We start from the raw sequence: 25230 nt of genomic DNA, 5'->3' as shown, positions 1-25230 counted from the left end.
TTCTAGGCCCTGAAATCATTGCAGAGCCAGTAAAAATAATGCAATTTAAAACTGACCTATTTTGTGCCAAAAATCATTATTTATTTTGAACACAGGGGTATTCTAAAGAGTGTCATACTCTTCTGCCTTCTTTTCAAAGAAGATAATTGTATCTTGGAGCAGTATTAGGATAACAAAGAGCAATCTTCCTGTAGGTAAAAGGGAATGAAAGCCACAGAGGAACCTTTAAGGTAAGGGTTATTTAGGAGCTGTGTGGATTACCAATGAGGAGAAAACATCACTCTGAAAAGAATACAGAAGAACACACCTGAAAGGAAGAAATTAGCATACTCCTCTAAAAACAACAGCTTCCAAACTATAGATAATTCTTGATTATTGAGAAGCAAGCTACCTGGTTTGAGGATGATGGCAGTCAAAAACATTCTGCAGAGGGCAGCCCTGGTGGTACAGCTGTTTAGCGCCGCCTGCAGCCCAGGGTGTGATCCTGGAGACCTGGGAGACCCGGGATCGAGTCCCACGTCGGGCTCCCTGCATGGAGCCTGCTTCTCCCTCTGCCTGTGTCTCTGCCTCTCATTCTCTCTCTGTGTCTCTCATGAATAAATAAATAAAATATTTAGAAAAAAAAAACATTCTGCAGGGGCGCCTGGGGGGCTCCTGATCTCAGGGTCATGAAATCAAGCCCTGCTGTATGGAGTCTGCTTGTCCCTCTCCCTCTGCACTGTCCTGGTACAGTCCCTTCTGCTACATGGCACTTATTTTTGTTTTTGTTTTGTTTTTAGGTTTTTTTTTTAAGATTTTATTTATTTATTCATGAGAGACATGGCGCTTATTTTGTAAGTGTGAATCTGTTTCGGTGGGGTTGATACATCAGGGAAGGATCTGAGCTGGCACAATCCTCCTGTTTGCTGAAGAACCATTTCATCTAGAAGTACTTTAAGCTTGGAAAACTGCATCCAACCCAACAGTGCTACCCGGGAATCCCGGGAATACACCAAGTGTGTGCGAGCACACCGCCACTCCCTCCAACTATCTAAGAGCCCTGCAGTTCACATCTACTGTTACAACCACCCCTCTGACTGGAGATCACCCTCCTGCACCCTTTCCAAGTAGCACTAAAGCTGCAACCCTCCCTGCTCCCATGTCCATGGGCCAAATTCAGGACTTTTCAAGGCAAAGCGACCTGTGGACCATAGCATCTCTGTATCTCTTAACTGCTTAACTTGTGTACAACTGTGCTATCATCTTTATGAGGTTCTCATCTGTTTTTTAATAAAGATTTTATTCATTTATTCATGAGAGACACAGAGAGAGAGAGAGAGAGAGAGAGAGAGGCAGAGACATAGGCAGAGGGAGGAGCAGGCTCCACGCAGGGAGCCCACCGTGGGACTTGATCCTGGGTCCCCAGGATCACGCCCTGGGCCAAAGGCAGGCACCAAACCACTAAGCCACCCAGGGATCCCATCATCTGTTGTTTTAACATGGTCACTAACAACATTTTTTAATATTTTCAGTGGCGTCCCCTTCACCCATTTTTCCTAAAAGCCTGGTGGTTTTATTACAGGACTTTACCATCACGCTGTGACTTCAAGAATGCCTATGCTGCATGATAGCAGAACTGACTATATCTGTCTTCCAAATCTTCCCCAGTGTAAAACAGAGAGGTTACTGCCAAACTTTCTGTGAAGGAATATAGAGTGTGGAGGCTGACTATGGTGGCCTAGAGCATCTATCTGTCAGAGGGAAATTGTAATAGTCCTTAAGATCAAGACTTTTCTTACCCCTCAGAGGAGGACAGAATACTAGGAAGGCAACACGCTCTGAGATAAGTATGAAAAGATTCTGGCTGAGACTGGCTAGCTGATCACCAGAGCAGCTTCCTTATTCAAGATATCCATGCAACTACTATTCCCAGTGTCTCCCAGCATCTAGTATGGTTAGATCAGCCTCAGAACAAGTTCTCACTAACGGATGAAAGCAGAGGTGATAGTTATGCCTGACTGTCCACCCTGTCCTCCTTTCAAAATTGGCCTGCCTTATGCAGACAAGCATGACGTCTTAGAAGCTGCATACAGAAGATGATGGAGCCACAGATAAAAATAATTTAGGTTCCTGTATCACCACTTGGAGGAGACCTTGTGAGAGCAAGACAAATGATTCTGGTATGGGACACTTGCCGTGTTTGGGTTTATTTTGTTATAGGAGCTTTACCTCTTCTTATGAAATCCAGATGGACTTTATTAAGGCCAACAGAACCTGCCTGAGCAAGTGTGTCTTACCCAGTTGAAATGTTAAGGAGTTAATGCAGGAACCTTTCAGGGGTGTTCGAGAAGTCTGTACACTCTCCATGCAACCACAAGTGCAGGGGTTAGATGATGGTGAATAAGATGTCTCTCCATTAAAGGAATTTACAGTCTAGGCAAAGGAGAAACATGAGTGACTACAAAGGACAGTCACAGAGCCAGCCGTTCTACTCCCAGGAATATGCACAATAGAAATACAGTTGACCCTTGAGCAACACGGGTTTGAACTACACGGGTCCAATTATACGCAGATTTTTTTTTTTTTATAAATACAGTAAAGTACTACAAATGTATTTTCCTTATGATTTTCTTCAATTTTTTTTAAAAGTAGGCTCCATGCTGAGCATGGAGCCCAACATGGGGGTCTGAATTCATGACCCTGAGATCAAGCAAGACCTAAGCTGAGACCAAGAGTGGGACACTTAACTGCCTAAGCACCCAGGCACCCCCTCGCCTTATGATTTTCTTAACAACATTTTTTTAGGGATGCCTGGATGGCTCAGTGGTTTAGCACTTGCCTTTGACCCAGGGTGTGATCCTGGAGACCTGGGATCGAGTCCCGCATCAGGCTCCCTGCATGGGGCCTGCTTCTCCCTCTGCCTGTGTCTCTGCTTCTCTCTCTCTCTCTCTCTCATGAATAAATAAAATCTTTAAAAAAAACTTTTTTTAAGATTTATTTATTTTTTTGAGGGAGAGAGAACACAAGCAGGGTAGGGGCAGAGGGCAAGAGAGAGAGAGAGAATCTCAAGCAGACTCCCTGCCGAGCACAGAGCCCAGTGTGGGGCTCAATCTCAGGACCCTGAGATCATGACATGCATGAGCTGAAACCAAGAGTCAGATGCTCAACCAACTGAGCCACGCAAGTGCCCCAATAATTTTTTTTTCTATCTTACTTTATTATAAGAATACAGTATATAATACATATACAAAATACGTGTTAATCAACTGTTTATGTTATTGGTAAGGCTTCTGGTTAACAGTAGTTATTAGTAGTTAAGTTTCAGGGGAGTCAAAAGTTATAGGCATATTTTCAACTGCGTAGGGGGCCGGCACTGCTAACCCCTACATTGTTCAAAGGTCGACTGTACTTCAGTGAGCTGCACTCAGCAGAATAAAAAATAAAAAACGATAGGGGGTAGGACACCTGGGTAGCTCAGCCGTTGAGCACCTGCCTTTGGCCCAGGGCGTGATTCTGGAGTCCCGGTATTGAGTCCCGCATAGGGCTCCCTGCGTGAAGTCTGCTTCTCTCTCTGCGTACGCCTCTACCTCTGCATGTGTGTGTGTCTCTCATGAAAAAATAAATAAAATCTTCAAAAAAAAATGATAGGGGCACCTGGGTGGCTCAGTGGTTGAGCATCTGCCTTCGGCTTGGGTCATGGTCCTGAGGTTCTGGGATTGAGTTCTGCATCGGGCTCCCTGCAGGGAGCCTTCTTCTCCCTCTGCCTATGTCTCTGCCTCTCTTTCTGTGTCTCTTACGAATAAATAAAATCTTTTAAATAAATAAATAATAAAATAAAAATGATAAAATAGAACAGAATCAGATTGTGTTCAAATGATTATTTTGTGAAATTTGCTTTAATTGTGTGTGTTTGTGTGTTCTGGTAACAGTGGAAAATGAATTTCTTACTGTGAGTTTTGGTTTAAAAAAATCAGAATAAGACAGCCCGAGTGGCTCAGCAGTTTAGCGCTGCCTTCAGCCCAGGGCCTGATCCTGGAGACCCGGGATCAAGTCCCGTCTCGGGCTTCCTGCGTGGAGCCTGTTTCTCCCTCTGCCTATGTCTCTGTCTCTGTCTCTCTCTGTGTCTCTCATGAATAAATAAATAAATAAATAAAATCTTTAAAATAAAATAAAAAATCAGAATACTACAATATTCTAGGCAATCATCAAACATCAGATTTGTTTAACATGTAAGCATCTATACCTACTCATTCATGGGAATACTCCAACATGTTTCATATCTATCATCATGCCTTCATTTAATGTGATTATGGCTATAGATATACAAAAAAAAACTATAGTTAAGATATTTTCATTATGCACTCATACACCTTATTCAATCAATGAGAAAATGGTGGGGAATAAGAAATGCACAATTATCAAATTATTTTCAATATAAAGCACCTAATACATTAATTCGTTTTATCATAAATGCCAAGAAAAATTATTTTAGATTACTTGTTTATAGTTATCTTTTTTTTTTTAAAGATTTATTTATCTTTTCATGAGAGACAGACTGAGAGAGAGAGGCAGAGACATAGGCAGAGGGAGAAGCAGGCTCCCTGCAGGGAGCCCAATGCAGAACTCGATCCCGGATCCCAGGATCACAACCTGAGTGGAAGGCAGGCACCCAACTGCTGAGCCACCCAGGTGTCCCTATACTTATCTTTTAAACCTTATTTTTGATCATATGGTTAACACATTCTTGTCAGAAATAATTTGTTCATTACAGAACAGCATGAAAGAAAAGATCTTTTCAGTTCATGTGAACTCCAATCCTGTAGCATATGGAACACAGGAGAGCTCATTACCCACTCAGGTAAAACTCCAGCACTGTGAGCTACTCCCCCTCAGGGAAACCACTGTCCTCGTCTGATGAGTCAGTCCACAATGATCAGGTATCCGTGCATCCATCCCTTTCTGCATATCAATTTAGCAAATCCTCTCTGCTCTCCACAGCCAGAACTTTGGGTTGTAGAACCAACAATTTCCTCTCCTTCTTTTCCCATCGTCTCAATTTTGCAGAGGTATTAGCTGGCCATATACTGGATTGGGGGTAAGATGGGGGTAGCAGGAGCTGAGGTCCTCTCCCATGCTAGAAACTGACTCTTAATTGATATGTCAGTGTGTGTCCATAGGAAGGTCCCAGTGCGATTTTGAGTGGGACAACTCTTCATTACACCCAACTATTTTGCTCATGTTAGGATGCTTGGTATCCCTGGTCCCTTCCCACTTTATCGCCATAGGACCCCGGGCCCCAACATCATTAACAACTAGAACATTCAGAGGCATTGCCCAATACCTGTTTTCCACTTGAGAACCATTGGTTCTCTAAACCAGGGCTCAGCAACCCTTTTCTATAAAGGACCAGATAGTAAATAAAGCTTTTGAGCTTCAAGGGCTCTATGGTCTCTGTTGCAACTACTCAACTCAGTTGTTGTAGTACAAAAGTAGCCATAAATTTTAAGTATACAAATGGGCATGGCTGTATTCTAATAAACTCTATTTATGAAAACAGGCGATAGGCTGTATTTGGTCCACAGATCACAGTGCCAACGTCTGTAAGCCTAAACCAGCCATGGTGATTCCCTTTACCAGGTAGATTTAAGAAAGACATGAGATACAATGATAGTCCTAGACAATGTCAGATCAAGGGACTCTGCTATGAGGTTTCTGAGAAATTTTTTCACACTCTCAAAAAGAGAAGCATAGAAACAACATATTCTACTCCTCTCTCATTTTTTAAGATTTTATTTACTTATTCATGAGATACACAGAGAGAGGGAGAGAGAGGCAGAGACACAGGCAAAGGGAGAAGCAGGCTCCATGCAGGGAGCCCGACATGGGACTTAATCCCAGGACTCCTGGATCACGCCCTGGACTGAAGGCAGGCGCCAAACCACTCAGGGATCCCCTAAGATTTTATTTTTAAGTAATCTCTACACCCAACGTGGAGTTTGAACTCACAACCCGAAGATCAAGAGTTGCATGCTCCACCTACTAAGCCAGAGAGGAACCCCATCATCAGTGTGTGTGTGTGTGTGTGTGTGTGTGTGTGTGTGTGAAAATACGATAGATGGAGATACTATAATCACTTTGTGACCATAAGAGGTTCAGGCCACATGCTTATACGGTGCATGAAAAAGATGACAAAACCCAGTTAACCAACTCTAAAGTGGCTCTACCTCTGTATTTTTTTCTTTTCTCTTCTTTTCTTTTCTTTTTTTTTTTTTTTTTTTAGTAATCTCTACATCCAATGTGGGGCTTGAACTCATGACCTTGAGATCAAGAGTTGCATGCTTAGCCAACTAGGTGCCCCATACCTCTGGATTTCTTATATAAGAGAATAAATTGCCCTCCTCCTCAAGCTATCTGTAGTTAGGTTTTCTACCACTCACTGCTGACAGCATCCTAAGTAATACACTTACTATTTGATCACAGAGCAATAAGGGCCACATAATTCTACCAGAATATGGGTATAGTGTCCAAATGGACATTTTATAGCTACCTTTCAAATTCAAGTGTTTTTTCTGCAAACAAGAGCCTTGTTGCTGTTCTCCAAAAGTGCAGCTCTGGTTAAAAGAGAAAATATTGAAGAGGAATTGCATGTTGACTGCTTTCTTTACTTCTTTTCTTTTTCCATGCTATTAGGACTCTGATTCTGAGTGTTAGGATCTCTGGAGAGGTAAGTCAGAAATGAACATCTGATTGCCCTTTGCTAGGTGTGGCCAGGAGACCCACTCTGGTCAAGGATACTATAAGGGAAGATCCTCAGCTCTTGCAAAAGATGTTCTTCCATGATAAGAGAGAGAGATAAGGAAAATGCTCACAATGCTCCAGTCACCCTATTTCCTGCCTCTGAACCCAGCCATAGGATGATACAATGCCTGAAACTGAGGCAACCATTTCACATGCATGAGGTAACAAGCATAAAGCTGGTGGAGAAGAAGGAAAGAGCTTGAGTCAATGAAGCCCAATCCAGGAACCACCTACCTCTAGAAATACAGTGTGTAAGCCAATTTCAGTAAAGCAGTCCTTTATTCGCAGCTAAAATATCTTAAACGATACACATAATAAGAAAACATAACGAAGATGACATTTTTAACCTTAAAACAAAGAAGCTATTTAGGTTATACAAGAACTACTAAGTATAGGTATCCCTAAATAAACTATCTATGTTGTACTGGAGTTTTGATGTACACTTCCTAGGAAGTAGACACAGATAACCAAGTAGTACTGGCCAAGGTCGGGGGGTTCACATCCTCTTCTATTTCTTCTATCCTCCCACACATACTTTTCCAGTGTGGTTTCTACACTTTCCTTCAAAGCATTCACCTGTCATAGCAAAAAAATCAGTAGACAAAAGCGAAACAGTTTATCAGCTTTTTGCTTTGAATCCTTTACTATATAAGATGTGTAGGTTATTAGATCTTCCTTGTGGGAAAGAAAGCACAGCAGGAGGATTTAACCATTTACAAGATGATTTTTTAAAAATATTTATTTTTTTAAGCAATCTCTACACCCAAAGTGGGGCTCAAACTCAGGACCTCAAGATCAAGAGTCGCATGCTCTTCCAACCAAGCCAGCCAGGCACCTCTATTAGATAATTTCTATTTAGGATGTTTAAAATCTACTGGAGAAGAGACAGGATTGTCCAAAGTAAGAACATTTATACAGAGAATCATCTGTAAGTGCAAAGTGACACTATCTAGCATCCCATTTATGCAGGATTTCCAAAAACCCAAAAAGATAAAAATATTTATATATTTAAATCTGTATCTACATATTCATTTTTAATTCTCTTCTCACTTGATATTTGATGACATAGGACAAGGCTCAGCAAACTTGCTGTATAGAGGAGATATTTTAGGCTTTGTGGATCATATATTTTCCATAGCAATCATTCAGCTCTCCAATTATATCAAGGAAGCAGCCACAAACAATACATAATAGGGATGGCTGTGTGCCAATAAAGCTTTATTTTTGGATACTTACATTTCATTCTCATATAATTTTCACATACCATGAAATATTCTTCTTTTGATTTGGGGGAACCATTTAAAAATGTAATAACCAATCTTAGCTTTATACAAACAGGCAACAGGTTGGATTTGGTCCAGAGGCTGTAGTTTGCCAGCCCTTGATCCCTAACTAGGACACAGGAAAAAAAATCAGAAATGACTTCTAGGTCAGAAATAAAAGTATGAATTACACCCCGGAATGGTTTTATGCATATATCTTCTTGTGTTCTGATGATCTTCAACAAATGTTAACACATGTACCTATACTAGACGATTTGATTGAACACATCACTATATTCTAGATAAATGGAAGTTGAGGGAGTTCTATATGACCACAATAGTACTAAAGAAGTGAGGTCAACTAAAGAATTAACCAGTAGAGAAGGATTAGGCACTTTATTGCCTCCTGCGTGTGTTCCATCAACTTAGTTAAATAGCATTCTATTCTTTAACCTGTCAACATGATCTCAACCGGAAAGCCAAATTATGAACTAATGGCATCATAACCAAATTACGGTCCTAAAGGAAACATCCATCAGTACATCCCCAGAATGGGTTCTCCAAAACACACCAAGTTGTCCCCCTTTGATGAGTGGAAGATTATCAGAAGATAAGATGTTAATACTGCTGTCAAAAACTAATAAATTTTAAGTTTAAAAACATATAAAATAAGCATTCCTTGCTGGAATGGGAAAGGTAGGGAAAAAAGAAAAATATTTTTGTTTATATTCCTATGAGAGAAAAGCTAATCTAGATTAAGAAACTGAAGAAATTTTGCTTCAGAGTACTCTCAATTCTATACAAAAAGTTATCACCTTTTAAATGATACCATCCCATCTTCCAGCTTTATCTGCATTTGCTAATAAAAATTACCATGAAAATTTTATAAATCTGAAATTTCTATTATACTTTTCAGATATATATCCTTAATATATTGAATTATCTTTTATTTCATTAGTTCTAAATAGAGAAAACTAGGAACTTATAGGTTAGAATGGCCTGATTTGGCAATTTATATTTCATCTGGAGCAAATTTTTCAACATTTTATCCTATTGGGAGGATCATATATACCCAATTTATTTCTTCTAAGCAAACTTTCTTCTCTCCCTATTTCCCCCATTCTTTTTTTTTTTTTTTTTAAGTAAGCTCTACATTCAACGTGGGGCTTAAACTCATAATCCTGAGATCCAGAGTTCATGCTCTATCAACTATGTCAGCCAGGTGCCCCTTAACCTCCCCCCATTCTTTTTTTTTATTCTTTTTTTTTAAGATTTTATTTATTTATTCATGAGAGACAGAGAGAGAGAGAGAGGCAGAGACACAGGCAGAGGGAGAAGCAGGCTCCATGCAGGGAGCCCGACGTGGGAATCAATTCTGGGACTCCAGGATCAAGCCCTGGGCCGAAGGCAGGCACTAAACCACTGAGCCACCCAGGAATCCCCTCCCCCCCATTCTAATAGCATTTTTATTATTTTCTTATGTATCCTTTCAGTATTTTTTAAGTAAATGCAAGCATGTTTACTGTTGTATAGTTTATTTTTACTTAATAAATATATTCTGGAGATCATTTTAAATCACTACATAGAACATTCTTTTTTTCTTTATTTTTTACAACTGCATAGTGTTTCATGCTATTTTAATCAAAGTTCTCATGGATGCATTTCTTAGAATTTGCTTATTCTATGGTAAAATGATAGAATTTTAGAAGTAGAATAAAATTTATTTTATTTTATTTTATTTTTTAAAGATTATTTATTTATTTATTTATTCATAGAGACACAGAGAGAGGCAGAGACACAGGCAGAGGGAGAAGCAGGCACCACACAGAGAGACTGACGTGGGACTCTATCCAGGGTCTCCAGGATCACACCCTAGGCTGCAGGCAGCGCTAAACCGCTGCACCACCGCCAAAGGGGCTGCCCTAGAATCAAATTTAGAGAAATATTACACGATTTCCCCACTGCACAATTTGAGGAAACAAAGGCTGACTTGCTCAAAATCAACCTGATAGTTCCAACCACCATTACTCAAGCTTTCCCCACCACCAACTGCTTCATGTCTTGTCATGAGGTTCAGGTCCCGGACAAATTCTGCTCATCAATTTTAATACCTATGAGGAACTAGAATGCCCCCAATTTTAGCATAAAATTTGAATATCACTTAATGGCATCTCAAACTACCTTCTGACTTTTATGAGTTTTGAAATATTCAGTATGCTATTATTAATGTCATAAAAAATGTCCATAATCCAAAGACTTAGCTGTAAAGATATTTATTGCATCACAGTGTTCATCCAGGTCAAAACACTAGAAATGATCTAAATGTTAATTAAATAAGAAGTCATTCACTAAACTGTAGCATATGTAGCTTTGTATTTTATATTTATAAGAATTTTTTAAAGGTTTTATTTATTTATTTGAGAGAGCAAGCACAAGGGGGTGGGGAGCAGAGGGAAAGGGAGGAGCAGACTCCCCGAAGAGCAGGAAGCTCAATGCAGGGATTCCCAGGGCCCTGAGATCAGGACTTGAGCCAAAGGCAGATGCTTAGCTGCCTGAGCCACCCAGGGCTCCCATTTATAAAGAATTTTTAATGATACAAAAACAATATTTTGTAAAATGTGAAGTATAGATTTATGTATATATGATACTATGTAAAATGAAAGGAAAGATTAAAGAAAATAGATAACAGTGATTATATCTGGCTGATGAAATTTCAAATATTTCTATATATTTTCCTTTATATATTCTATATTCTCAAAACTTTCTACAATACAGTTATCTCACTTCTACAATCAGAAAAACATTTGAAAACTTACTGATACTGTTTGGACTTTGGATTTATGTAAGTATCTTATTAGCCCCGCCCACCAAACACCCAGTGCAAAGAGTTGTCTTTATTAAAGCCCACGGATAGGACCCAGGGGCAGAAATTGCTGAGGAGCAATTGATTATATACTATGGAGTTGGGGTAAGTAAAGACAAGGGAAGTTTCCAAAAGGATTTTCATATGCTAAAGAAGACTTACAGGATCTGGGAGGCCTAGCTATTGTCAGGTAGTGGCTTTTTTGAAATTCAAATTTACTTGTTAATGGTTCATATAGTCCTCGGGTTCAAAAATCAAAATAAAATATGAAGTGTGAATGGGGACGTGGGGACCAGTCTCTCTCACACATAACTCCCTGTGCCCCTAATTTACAGAGTTAAATTCTGCTTTTAGTTTCTTATGTATCCTTCCAGTCATTTTTATACAAACACAAGAAAAAATATATACCTAATCCTCTAGTTTTTAAGCAGTTTTGCATCTTACTATTCTCACTTAAACAATAAATGTACCCAGGGGCACCTGGCTGGCTCAGTTGGTGGAGCTTGGGACTCCTGATCTCGGGTTGGTGAGTTTGAGCCCCACATTGGATGTAGAGCTTACTTTAAAATAGATAAAAGATGTACATGGTTCCTGGGTGCTCAGCGGCTGAGCATATGCCGTTGGCTCAGGTCGTGATCCCGGGCTCCTTGGGGGGAGCCTGCTTCTCCGTCTCCCTCTGCCTATGTCTCTGCCTCTCTCAGTATCTCGAATAAATAAGTAAAATCTTAAAAAGAGAGAGAGAGAGATGTGTACATTAATATATATCCAGAGATCTTCCTATATCACTTTATAGAGCATCTCCTTGTACTTTTACCTGACCTCTGCACTGTATCTCGCGTTCATTTTTTTAAAAATATTATTTATTTATTTATTCATGAGAGACATGGAGAGAGGCAGAGACACAGGCTCCCCGGGGAAGCCCAATGTGGGATTCGATCCCAGGACCCTGTGATCACGACCTGAGCCAAAGGCAGAAGCTCATCTACTGAGCCACCCGGGTGTCCATGTCCCCTCATGTTCATTTTTAAGCAATATTCTCATAGACTGATTTCTTAAAATTTCCTCATTCATGGTGATATTTTAAAAGGGCAATATAAAAGCTAACTCTAGGTCAAATATATGCACTTTATTTAAATAAATTTTTTTTTTTTTAAATAAAATTTTTTAAAGATTTGTAAGTAATCTCTATATCCAACATGGGGCTTGAACTCACAACACCAAGATCGAGTCACAGGCTCCACCCACTGAGCCAGGGAAGCCCCTCCCCCCAAATATGTGCCTTTCATTTAGTATAGTGAGTATTCTACTTCCCAGTTATTTCATTTACTCAATGTACTGTATGTAAAATACCCTGATCATAGATTCTTTAATATGACATTTAAGGACACAAAAGTCTCATTATCAAATCTTTAAGTATGTTACAAATATTATGCCCAATTCTCTTGTGGCGGTAGAGAAACAATGTGTATAACTGGTGAATACTAGGACTTGAAGGAAGGGAAAGAAAACAAGTGTCAGAACGAGGGGTTCTGGCTGGACTTCTAGCCGCAGGCAGTGGTTCGCTGCCTAGTGTCCAGCGGGCACAAGTACTAGAGGCAGATCCTCAAAATCAGGAGCTGTCAGATCTGCTGAACGAAGTGCCAAAGCAGCCATAGCTGTGATAATCAACACCTGACACCATGTGCAATGCAGCATGGTTTCACTCTGATTCATTCATAACTCACCAAATACTTAGTATCTACCCTGAACCAAGGAGGTGTCATATGAAGAGGGTTTGCCCTCAAACAATACAAAATTGGACTGAATTATAACACAATGTGTCGGGGATCCCTGGGTGGCTGGCTCAGAGGTTTAGCACCTGCCTTTGGCCTGGGGCGTCATCCTGGAGTCCCGGTATGGAGTCCCACATCGGGCTCCCTGCATGGAGCCTGCTTCTCCCTCTGCCTGTGTCTCTGCCTCTGTGTGTGTGTGTGTGTGTGTGTATCTCATGAATAAATAAATAAAATCTTAAAAAAAAATAACACAATGTGTCCTAGTCAACTACTGCCACCATGATGCTGTATAACAAACTTCCCAAAACTCAGTGTCAGCCAACAACTAGCATGTTTTCATGCTCACAGGTTTGCAGGATGGTGCTGTGCCATGTGAATCTAGCTTCTGGGACCAACATACTACTGCAGGCACTTCTTCCTATAGCAATGCTGGAAGGAAAAAGAAATGCACACAGCCCCTTAAGGCCTTCTACGAAAATGGATACCCTGTGACCCTGGCCCACCTTCTGTTGGCCAAAGTAAGTCAGAAGCCCAAGAGCAATGAGGCAGGGAAGGTAACTCCACCTCTAGCAGGAGGAACTGTTACGTCACATAGAAGAGGCCTGGATTTAGGAAGGGTTTAAGAATTGGGAACAAAGAACAATCTACCACATAGTGAATACATGTTACGATGAAGTCGGGACCTGCATTAGATACTGGGTGCACAGCTGTATTAAATTTCCCAGCAATCCTTGCAGTTAGGTGTAACCAGGGTCCTGGGAAATGGAGGGTGGGCAGAATCATATCCTCAATTCCAGGCATGACCTTTCAAAACCTCCCAGCCAATCTTCAACCATTTCTCTCCCCTCATCTGTCAGATGAATGTTGATGGGCTTCAGCTTGAATCTCAAGCTGAAGGTAAGACAGCCTCCATCTTGCAGGTTCTCTGAGTGTCTCACAGAATCCCTCCCCTCCATCAGCAACATGTGTTTGGGTCTCCAGGTCAGCAGAGATAAGCTGCTAACTGAGGGGTTGATCCCTTAAAATAGTTGGACTATCTAAACTAACAAAATATGCTAGTCAGCCATTTAGCCCAGGATTGGAAAGTTGGAAAAGGCTACACAGAACAATCTTAGATTGGAAACTAAAACATAACAAAAACGCAAACAAAAACCCCTCTACAACATAAAAGACAAATAGTACTTTTTCAGGTGAAAAGGAGGCAAGGTCAAGAGTGTTCTAGACATAATGAAGACTATATGCAAAGGCTCGGGGGTGTGACATCATTTAAGACTTCTAAAAAGTTCAACATAAAAAACAAATAAGTAAATAAATAGAGTTCAACACAGAGGTAGAAGTGTGTGTGTGTGTGTGTGTGTGTGTGTGTGTGTGTGCTTGTTGCTATATAAAAATGTGTGCACATGTGTGTTTGGGGGTTGAGTAGGAAGTTAAGGCTGGGAAAGACAAATCGCAAACATCCAGAAATAAGATGGCAAAAAAAAAAGAGGGCCAACCCCAATAGGGTAGAGATAAAGAATGAGGATTTTGCCCCAAGTACATTAAGGAACACAGAGATAGAGGATTTGTTTAGAACTTTAGAAAACTTCAAGGAACACCTGGATGGTTCAGTCAGTTAAACATCTGCCTTCAGCTCAGGTCATGATCCCGGGGTCCTGGGTTTGAGCCCCATATCATGCTCCCTGCTCAGCGAGGAGCCTGCTTCTCCCTCTCCCTCTTCCTGCATCTCCTCCTGCCTGTACTCTCTGTCAAATAAATGAATAAATAATCTTTTAACAAAAAAGCATCTGACTTCAGCTCAGGTCATGATCTTGCGGTGCTGGGATGGAGCCCCACCTTGGGCTTCCCAATCAGCAAGGAGTCTGTTCATCCCTCTCCTTCTGTCTCTCCCCCTGCTAGTGCTTTCTCTCCCTCTCTCAAGTAAAGAAATAAAATCTTTATTATTTTTTAAAATATTCCATTTACCTATTCATGAGAGACACAGAAAGAGGTAAAGACATAGGCAAAGGGAGAAGCAGGCTCCAGGTGGGGAGCCCAATGCAGGACTCAATCCCAGGACCCCAGGATCACTCCCTGAACCAAAGGCAGATACTCAACCGCTGAGCCACCCAGGTGTCCCAGAAATAGAATCTTTAAAAGAGAAGAAAACTTGTAAATTCACTCTCAAGTGGTACAGTGAGTGCTAAGAGGTAAAGACCCCCAGAGAGATGGCCAGGCTGGCTGGGTGTGGGGTAACCCCTCAACCATACCCACCCTTCCCCATCCCAGAAAAATAGGCAGACACCCAGGGCACAGCTCTAGCCCCAAAAGGGAATGTGAGCACTGAGCTCAAGGAAGAACAGTAAAATATTCCTGTTAAGGGCAGAGAGTAAATACTATGGGCCTTGCAAGCCATGTGGTCTCTGTCACAACCATTCAACGCTGCCAAAAGCCACCAGAGACAATATTTAAACAAATGAGCATGACTGTGTTCCAATAAAACTTTATTTACAAAAACTGGTAGTAAAGCTCTTATAAAATAAGTACATAAAAATAAAAGCAGGGGAAACAAATTGGGTGGCCTAGGCCACAGAGGGGAACATTGCCCTGAGCCACAATTCAGTTGGACACCCGAGGGGCTTGTAACTAGGACTATAGATTCATAAGAGCCAAGCACCCTGGGCTCCAGTTCGAAGAGCCATTGTAAAATTGCCCTGGTTAGATGTATGATCCAACACAGAACCAGCACACAACAGGCCCGAAGTGGGCAGAGGGCATTTCGACCTCCACTGGTCCACACATTCCTGCCTACATGTGCTAGGCCTATTGCTTTCTCTAAAGCTCATCTTTGTCAGAAAATTATCATGTCCTTATTTTCAATTAAGCAAACCTTACACAATTTATGGAACATACGGAAACGACCACCATAAAAAATCAAACCCCTATAATAAATGTAATTATAGGGAAATCTCTTTTCCTTTGCAAACTTGAGAAACATTATTTTCATAGAAATGATAGTATGTTCTATCATTCAAAGAGGACTTCCTAAAATAAAACCTCCTGACTTCCATAAAAACCCATTTAGCACAATCCTAAGTTTGCCTTTTGAGGTGATAGCGGTAACACACAGATTTCTTAGAAGTCCACGTCGGTGACTTTTTAACCATCAATCACAGAAAAAAAAAATGCTTCAAAGGTCAAAACAGAAATAAAAGTTTATTCCCCAAGTCCAAAAGCAGGCCATTTATTTATATGTGCGTACTCCTTTACATTTCTGAGTTACTGATCATGAAAATTGTCCAGCTAAACAAATTACGAGAATTTATTCGCAAGAAGTATGAGAATGGGTTGTGTATAACTTTGCTCACTAATTATTTAGTACAGAGTATTTATTGTATGCCAAATCCTGTAAACCATACTTGAAAATATATTTCTAAAAGAAGAATTCAGGCAGGAAGCCCTTCTCATCTCTTTGCCAGGAAAAAAATAGGAATGTTAACTTTGTTATCTAAAACTAAGGCTTAGATTTCTCCTAGATAGTTTGCGCAGCTTTAGTACATAATGACCTAAATTGCTCAGAAGCAAGGCAGCGTACTTTTGAGATGTTTTCGCTGTGCTGAACTAAAGGTAGCCTATGGTTTTTCGTTACAACGCCCTCAATCAAATCATAAGAAGGTTGGGTTAAACTCAACTCCAAATTGATACAGTCTACTTCCAGCCTTCTGCCTAAAACGAAACCCACGTATCTAGTTTTCCTTCCATTTGGAAAAAGATTAATGAAGGTCATCAGCCATTAGGACCAGATGGCTCAAGTGTACTGTAAGGAAATACCAGGCATTCTCCCATGGACTTGCTTATCAGCTCATGGGCACATGTCATTGAGGCTGTACAAATATTGCCCATTCCTTTTCTATCCATGTTAAACTATAAGTTTAAAGGCCTAAGGAAAGGAAGCATCACTCTCACAAGAAACTTGAACACAATTCTTTGCATTTCACTTTATCCTTTCATTTATCATTTCAGCCCTAGCCACTCCCCAACACAAAGAAAGCAGGCCAACCCAGTGATCAAAGAATAAGTATGCAAAATTGTCCCTGGTGCAACAACCAAAGAAGGATGCAAAATTGTCCCTGGTGCAATGAATACCAGTAGGGCAAATATGTTCACTTCTAATGGTTGATGTCCAACAGTTAAACAAGTAATTTGAGATCAGAAGTTTAAATAAAGATAAGGTCCACATTAATTGTGAATGTACATTAGTGAATTCTTGTGCTCAATATGCTAAATTTTGTATTACCAAAGTTTCTCTCCTTAACCAAACTCTAGCCAGGCTCCTTTGAGCCCTTTGTCCACAAGGCCTCAACCTTGGTCTATCAAGATCTGAACAAACACTTACTCAGTTTCTAACAGCTCAAGGCCACACATTGTTAGGATGACTCCAACTGCCTACCCCCGTACAGTACCTGCTTGAGAAAACTTCGAGGCTGTCGAAAGAATATACTGTTTGTTCCAGCCAACACCTGAAGTAGGGCCCCTGTCTCCCAGCTTCAGTGGGAGGGAAGGAGCCTACCTTGGATAAATGCTAGTTAGCAAACCCATCTGAGTTTCACAAGGACCAATCTCCTTCTAGGTTTTGGTACTCTTGCACTTCCCTGCCTCTACTGAGCTCCAGCGCACCCCTTCCCCATCCCCTCATTGTCCCTTTAAAATGTCAGGTCACCTCAGACACCTGGGTGGCTCAGTGGTTGAGCATCTGCCTTTGGCTCAGGGTGTCATCCAGGAATCTGGGATGAGTTCCACATGGGGCTCCTCCTGGGGAGCCTGCTTCTCCCTCTGCCTATGTCTCTGCCTCTCTCTGTGTGTCTCTCATGAATAAATAAACAAAATCTTTAAAAAATAAAATAAAATGTCCGGTCACCTCTCTACAAATTGAAGTTGTGTTGAGTTTACATTGGACTCTTTTCCCTATTACAGTGCTGTATTACTGACTAAAATCTGTCCTTGCTTTAAGTAGCGTCTGGCTCCGCCGTTCTGTGAAGGTACGTAATCGGTTATCCTTGTGCCCACACACATGTTCTGATAATGTAAAGAAGGACAAATAGGAAAAGGTATTGTTTAACCCAGGGGTTGGTAAACTTTCTATGAAAGACCAGATAGTAAATCTTTTAGGTTTTGTGGGTCATAAGGTCTTGTTAGTATCTGTTAAACTTCGCTGCTGTAGAGCAAATACAGCCTCAGACAATATACAAATGCATGAGCCTAGCTGTGTTTTAATAAAACTTTATTTACGAATACTGACACTTTAATTCCATCCTATTCTTTTGATCTTTTTAACTACTAATTTTCATTTAAAAAAATTTTTTTAAGATTCTATTTATTTATTTATGAGAGACACAGAGAGAAAGGCAGAGACACATGCAGAGGGAGAAGCAGGCTCCCTGCAGGGAGCCCAAGGCAGATGTTCAACCACTGAGCCACCCAAGCATCCCATTTTTTAAAAATTTTTTAAAGATTTTATTTATTTGCTTGAGAGAGAGAACTAGCAGGGGGAGCTGGAAAGGGAGAGGCAGGCTCCATCCTAGTACCCTGAGATTGTGACCTGAGCCAAGGCAGATGCTTCACCTGACTGAGCCACCCAGGCGTCCCTAAAACAATTTTTAATTTTGAAAACCATTCTTAGCTCACATTCTATACCAAAACAGTCCGCAAGCCAGATTTGGCCTACAGGCCATAGTTTGCCAACCCCTGGCTTAACCTATTTATATATTTTTCTTTCCTTGCTATCATTAGCTCCCAAAGTTCAAGATCATTTAATGGTAAGGTTAGTAGATTTGGGGGTTATATTCTCAAAAACTCAAAAATGCTCTCAATTTTTCTTATTGAGCCAACTATGAAATCAGTGATTTTAAGTCAATTCTTAAAGATAAATTCCTAGCTCGTCAATAACGTATATTCTCTCACAGCTAAACTTCCATGGCAAACTCCAAATGGAATAATAATAAAGTTGAACCATGCATCTGTGTGAGTGTGTACATGCGTGTGCATGTGTGTGCATGTGCGTATAGAAAGAGAAAATGAATAGCTGTAAGGTCCATAAGCAGAAAGTGAGAATTTTCACGTCATGCATTTAAAGTACAAGTAAACTTCACAGTAAGTGACTATCTCTATCAAATTCTGATAGCAAGCAGGTGGAATTCACTTGCCCCAAGGAGAGAGAGAAAGAGGAGAGGAGAGGAGAGGAGAAAGGAAGAGAGAGAGAGAAAGATGCTTGAAATGGTATAAAGCCTGAACTAGACATCTTCCCCCAAGAACTGCTAGCAACTAGACTTTTACAGCTGCAAACTAGCAACCTCTGGGAAACTAGAGTTAAATATTCCTAAAACAGGAATCTAGTTCTGTTATGAAACTGTTCATCATTTCACCTCCTGACAGTCACAAAAATCAGCAGAACTCAGAAAGGACTCGGATGATGAGCAAGTAGCATTTTTAATAAAATTCAAATCCAGAGTCTTTGGGGGGTTTTTGGTTGCTAGCCTCTAGAGCTCACTATTATCAGCAATATTAATGCAATTATTTGGGTAAAAAGAGAGGAGATGCGAAAAATATGACCTTTTGCGTTGCTTCCTTAACTTCCCTTTCCCCCCCGAGAAATATTTAATTCTGAATATGGTAAAGGTAAAAAATAGAAGTTTAGTAGTCTCTAAGTAGGTTTTACAGAGGAATCTGAGGAAACTCTCTATATATAGTTTTATTCTTCTTCAAATGGACGATCCTTGCCACAAAATAGCCTGTGCAACCGCATGCTAATGTGAAATAAAGCAGCCTCTAAATTTACCTACCTCTATAAGGAATAATCTTCCTATTAACAATTGGGACCCAATCATTATCTCAAAGTGTGCCATTTTGTGTCAAGAAGAGCCATGAAGTCAAGCTATTTAATCCCTGAAAGCATCCCTCAGTTTAATAACACCCCTATGAGTTTTGGGTTTCAAATCACTTCCCTCAGGCAAAGGGGGCATAATCATATGTTTTTCTACTGAACTGCATTCTCCTATAAACATTTCGAAGAGTGCATCTGCTTTACAAATGAAATAGTCGATACAAAGTGCAGTAACAATAAAAATATATGCCTATTTTTATACTATTACTGGTTTATAAGGCAATCATCTGTAATGCTCTCATCTACAAGGATGAAAAATGATATATAACTGTTACCAAGGAAACAGTGAAGTAAAATTGCATGTAAACTATCAAACAGTTTAATAACCAGAAAATTAGAAGAACAAGAAAAAACATCTCCGGATAGCACCACGATACATTGTGCCACCCACGATGCACGCAATCAAGGGGTCACAACTCATTCAAAAAGAGGAAGAGGCTCACGACTTGCCAGCTATTCCAGCGCTTGGTGGCATTATTTAAAAATGATGACCATAAAGTGGTACTGAATTCCTGAGGGGCGATTTGAATTGTGAGGTTTTTTCTTCACATGATTAAAAGGGCATAGATTCTGGGAACAAGTGGTTAAACGTGGGTACTTTGAGAAGTCAAACTACTGTGTTAATTCCAGCGTGGACTCATAGTCTCTCAATAATTCTCTGTAATTACCTCTGTCTTTACTCGCAGACAGGACATTTGGCAAATAGCAGGTATGCTTTCTACAGCAACCGCTTCCCGAATTAACACGTAGAAACTCAAGTTCTTGGGAACCAAAGACAAGGCGAAGGCCCGGGGTAACTGTGTGTGTTCGTTCACCTCTAAACCACGAGAATTTTAAGCACTCAAGTAACCACGCTGATCAAAGCTAAATCCTTTAGGAAGATTATCCATTCTGAAATCAGGAAAATCCTGCAGTGTAAGCACTTTTATACTTCGCCTTTGAGAAAAGAACCTGATTTCTGTAACAGTGTTTAAAACACATGCACAAGACTTTATTCCTACAAGGCCAGGGAGCAGCAGCTGTAAACATGTGCTTCGGCGTACTGATGACCCTCTACACGTACTGCTATCTCAGCTTGGGGACCAGTGCCGAGCTCACACTGAGCAACAAGAAGAATGCCTATGGATGAAAGATTTCTTAATGGGCACATAAGCTCAGAACATGTGCAGCTTCTCTCTTTAGAATAAACACTCTATTTGGATCACGTTAAGGACAGAAAGTGAAATTCACACTCATTTACTAAATTTTAACCTCTCTTTAAAATAAGATCCTAATCCCCCACAGCCTGGCTTGGGTTTTGCAAGAACTCAGATTTGTGAATATCACGAAGGCATCCCAGAATTTAGCAAAATGAATATAAACCATCTTTTCACTGATATACAGCACTGTCCTCTCCCAAACTCCAAAGTTTAAGGACTAAATCTAGGCTCTGGATGTTTTTTAACATCTATCACTTCTAGCAGTGGAGGCCACCAAAATCTATCTTGGTTACTTTAAACTATACTGTTGAACTTCTTTTCCTTCGGCAGTCTCTGTCCATCACGCAGATGGCACCAGGGCAATCACTAAACTGTTGCTCACGGCCGTTTACCATCCATGGTTTGTGACTCGACAGCTGTTTATAAACCAGCCATAGGCAGAAGCGTGCAGGAAGTTAACAGAACAGAGGTGTGATGCCTGGCCCTCTGTGATATTCGCGTGAAATCAAACAATTTGCCACACTACAATCACCCACCCTTTGACATGTCAGTCTTCTGATGTGCAGGGAAACACCTCTTCGTGGGCTGCTCCAAGACAGACATATTTACCCATCAGCTGTATACCTCATGTCTATCCAGACTAAGTTACCCTGGGCCCTCTCCCTGGAAAATCTGCTGTGACATTAAGAGTGACTCATGTGAGCAGAGAGGGAAGGTGGAGATGGGCACTAAGAACACATAAAGACCTATGGATGTTGGTGAAAGGCACATCTGAAAGGCAACTTGCAAACCGAATGCTTCCGAAATGGCCCAAATGTAATTTGGCCAAGCCAAGTCAACACACATTTTGATCCGGGCTATCTGAGGCTGCTCATCCTTGCCTGGTGCAATCAACACATCCCACCCTGACACTAAGGAATAAAGGAAAACCTAGAACCATTTTCTTGTAATTCCAAGGAAGTCTAAACTGCATCCTGGAAAACTCTTACTGCCTACCTCCTAAGGCCGTGGTTGGTAACTGCTATAAAGAGCCAAGCTCAAGGGGCAGAAGGCTCATCATTCCAAAGATGTGGGTGAAGAAGGTGAAGTGGGGTCTTCTAAGCCTTCTCATACCAGGCGCTTCCCAGTTAACACCACACTGCCAGAAGGACAGACCTACTTCCTGGGTTTGATGAAGACTTTGGAAGCATAAGCAGGGCAGAAAACCTAGAGCAAATGCTCTGACCAGGTAACACCTAGGCGCCCCAAAAGTGGAAATCTTCTTCCTCTATCAGCACTGCCAGAGAAATCTGCCTGAATCCATGATTTTTCTTCTGTTTCAACAACATGGCCCCTTGGAAGCAAATTTCTCAATTTTTCAGGGCTTGGGACTACATAGTTACCCAAGGAAAGGCTAAAAGGTCTCTTTCTTTGGTCTCCGTGTCTTCAGCATCTAGGTCACTGCTGGAAACACGGGACAATTACCCAGGTCAACCTACAAGCTGAGTTTTCAGGGGGTGGAGGTCTAATTTAGGGGTGGGGACCAGGGGGCCACTTTTGGTCACTGCTGCTTAGGAAGCAGGAACCCAAACTCCAAGCACTTCTGGCTTTGCCTCACAGTAGCAATTACAACCATCTTCGCTTGGCCCTGAATTATACATGTGACCCCCAAGCACCACTGGGGTTTTTCCTAAGGGAAAACAAACTGTCATGAATATTGGTGTGTGCCTGAGGGTGTGCGTCTGTGTGTGTGTGTGTGTGTGTGTGTGTGTGTGCGCGCGCCTGTGGTCTACAGCCGCCGATACACGAGCCCCACCAGCCAGTGGGAGAGAAGTTGAACGCAGCAGCCCCTGGCCACCTCCTTTCAGTCCTTCCTTAAGCCCCGCTGCTCTCTCCAGCTTTTGCCTCTCCCCAAGCCTCCCGAAAAATAAAGCACCAAGTTGCCGGCCGCGGCGGCCCTGGGTGCAAATGAACCGGCGCAGCCCCTACCTCGAGAGCTTTGCAATCTTCACAAAGCTGAAGACATCCATGCAGGCAGCCGGGCACCCCGAGCACGGAGGCTGCGGCGCCCCTTCTCACGCGAGCAACGGCAGCCCCATGGCCGGCCGGGACCTCAGCGCGCCCCGGGGCTCGAGTGGCGGCGACAGCGGGTGGCGGCGGCGGACCTGGAGAGCCCGCACCTGGAGGCGGTGGCTGCTACCCCCCTCCGGCCGTGAGCTGCGTGTGCATCCCGGAGCAGGACCATTGACGGGCGCCCGTGTTGGAAAACTCAGCGGAGAGGGGGCCGTGGAGGGTGCAAGGGGCGGGGGTGGGGAGCGTGGCCCGGGTGTGCGCCCCGGCCTGGGGGACTCCCGGGCGCCCTGGGGAGGCGAGGCCCGGGCGAGGGGCGCCGCTCCCGCTCCCCAGCCCTCCGGCCCGGCTGCCCCGCGTGCGGAGGAGCGCAGACTGAGCCGGGAGGTGGCGGGCGAGCCTGGCACACGCGCACGCACCCCTCGCGGCACTGCAGCTGCCTCCCTGCCTCCTTCCCCAAGCTGAGTCCCTTCTCCTCTCCCTACCCCCACTCGCGGGGGGGGGGGGCTCTCCTGTCACCAGCTGCGTGTGCCTCCAGATCTGAAAGATTGATCTAACAGTCTCGGGCACACCGGGGACGGCGAACACTACCCACTCCCTCCCCAAACCAAAGGAGAGCCGTGCAACCGCAGGTTGCCCAAGCCTTGGTATGTTCCATAAACAAAACTAGCGATGGGGAAGGAGCAGGGACGATCCGGGCCGGATGGTCTGTCAAGGGGAAGGGGAGGGAGAGATGCCCAGCACAGCGGCTCGGTCTGGAGAGCACAGAGGTCCCACTGCTTCCCCCAACCACTGGAGCTAGACGCGACAGCTGGGCTGGCTGGGAAGGTGTGTCTTTGGACAGCAGCACCCGGCGAGCGTTGGAGAAATAAGAAAATAGGAACGGGAGGCGTTTGGAGGGGCGAGGGTGCACACCGGGCGGCTTCTCACTACAGGGGTACGGAGAGGAGGGTCCCAGAAGCCAGTGGCGGGGAGACGGCTATGAATGGGGTTCCGAATCTAAAGGAAGAGAAGGGACGCGATCGGGGTCTGGGAGGCAGAGCTGAGATGCTTTCTCAAATTGAGCAGCCGGTACAAAAGGAAAAAAACAAAAAACCAGAAAAAAAAAAAAAAAAGACCTTACTCATAAAAACAAAACGCCGGACACATAAACAAACACTCACCTAAGGCAGAGTAAACTCCAAGTTGCAGCCATGTAGAACTCCTAGCCTTCTCTTTTACATAATTATCTTGGGTAATCAGCCCTCTTCATTAACTCAGTTCTCTGTCCCCGGAGGCTCAGGCTTCTCCGGGCCTCTTTTTTCTTGTTCTTTCCCTTGGAGTCTCAAGGCCTCTTCTCCAAAATCCTTTAAAATCTCTCCCCAGACTCTCTGAAGGTCAGATGGCTGCACAAAGTGTGTGTTCTCCCACCCAGAAGCGTTCACCTGATGGCAGGGCCACTGCAAAGAAAAGATGCCACCCCCGAAATGTTGGAGGATCTGGCCAGTGCGCTTCGAGCTCTCGGAGGGGATTAGGGAAAAGGAAATAGGTTTAAAGTTCCCAGACTTCTGCCCCTCTCTGGGTCTGCTGCTGTATTTAAAGTCTCCAGTATTCGAGTCTAGTACTTCCACTTTGTTTTTTTGAAGGCATTTCTTTCAAAAATGAGACATAAAATCGGTAGCAATCTGAAAAAATCTAAATGATGTGAAACTCAGGCATAAAATTACATTATTTAAAAAATGAAGAGACTCGATTTTCCTTTGGCTTCTTACAGATATACTAGTTTCATTCCATGAACGGGGTTACCACACGTCAACAGAGGAAACAAGAGGGACCTTGGCTTTTGAACCCCCCGTTGTCTGTGTAAAATAACTGTAGTTTAGGTCTACACTGTCCTGTACCTTTTTTAAAGCATTTTTGCATTCGAGTCTCATAGCAACCCTGTCACATAAGTAAGGCAACGCGTTTAAAAAAGAGAAATCTCTTCTTTTTATGCCACCATCTATTCTCTATGTACTAGACGGAGAGATGCGTTTTAAATGTGGGTCACATAAGGTTGCTTGTCTAATCAAAACTCCGCAAAAGTTCCCCATTTCCCTTCAAGCCAAAGTTGTGCTCCTACATGACCAAGAAGGCCCTAGATGTCTATCTATTCCTCCCCTCCCAAACTCTCTCCCATTCCTCTACTTCCCCCAACACTAACTGAGCCCCAGCAATACTGGCCTCCTTGCTGTTCTGCAAACTCTGCAGGTGTCCTCTCACCTTTGGCTCTTCCCACTAGTTGTTCCCTCAGCCTGGGATGCTCTTCCCCCAGATGCCTGCAGCGGTAACAGCTCCTGGGCCACATCGAGCATTGCACAAATATCACGTCCAACGAAAGACCTCTGAAAAGCCTATTTAAAATCGCAAGGTC

At 42.5% G+C, this 25230-nt stretch overlaps 1 protein-coding gene across 4 annotated transcripts in view; it reads right to left on the bottom strand.

Annotated features, from left to right (window-relative positions):
- FRMPD4 (FERM and PDZ domain containing 4) overlaps positions 1–24391 on the bottom strand; it is a 563800-nt gene extending 539409 nt beyond the window's left edge. For 2 of the 4 annotated variants that reach the window (XM_026015299.2, XM_026015296.2), the window contains exon 1: positions 22758–23202. In XM_026015299.2, the coding sequence (XP_025871084.2) occupies positions 22758–22798 (41 nt within the window). In that variant the 5' untranslated portion in view covers positions 22799–23202. Of the gene's footprint in view, positions 1–22757; positions 23203–24001 lie in introns of those variants that run through there. The other 2 variants (XM_072743797.1, XM_026015297.2) reach the window with 2 other exon arrangements.
- Positions 24392–25230: the final 839 nt, after the last annotated feature.

The sequence above is a fragment of the Vulpes vulpes genome, chromosome X (assembly GCF_048418805.1).
Source record: "Vulpes vulpes isolate BD-2025 chromosome X, VulVul3, whole genome shotgun sequence".
Classification (NCBI taxonomy): domain Eukaryota; kingdom Metazoa; phylum Chordata; class Mammalia; order Carnivora; family Canidae; genus Vulpes; species Vulpes vulpes.
This window is presented reverse-complemented; position numbering and strand designations above follow the sequence as displayed.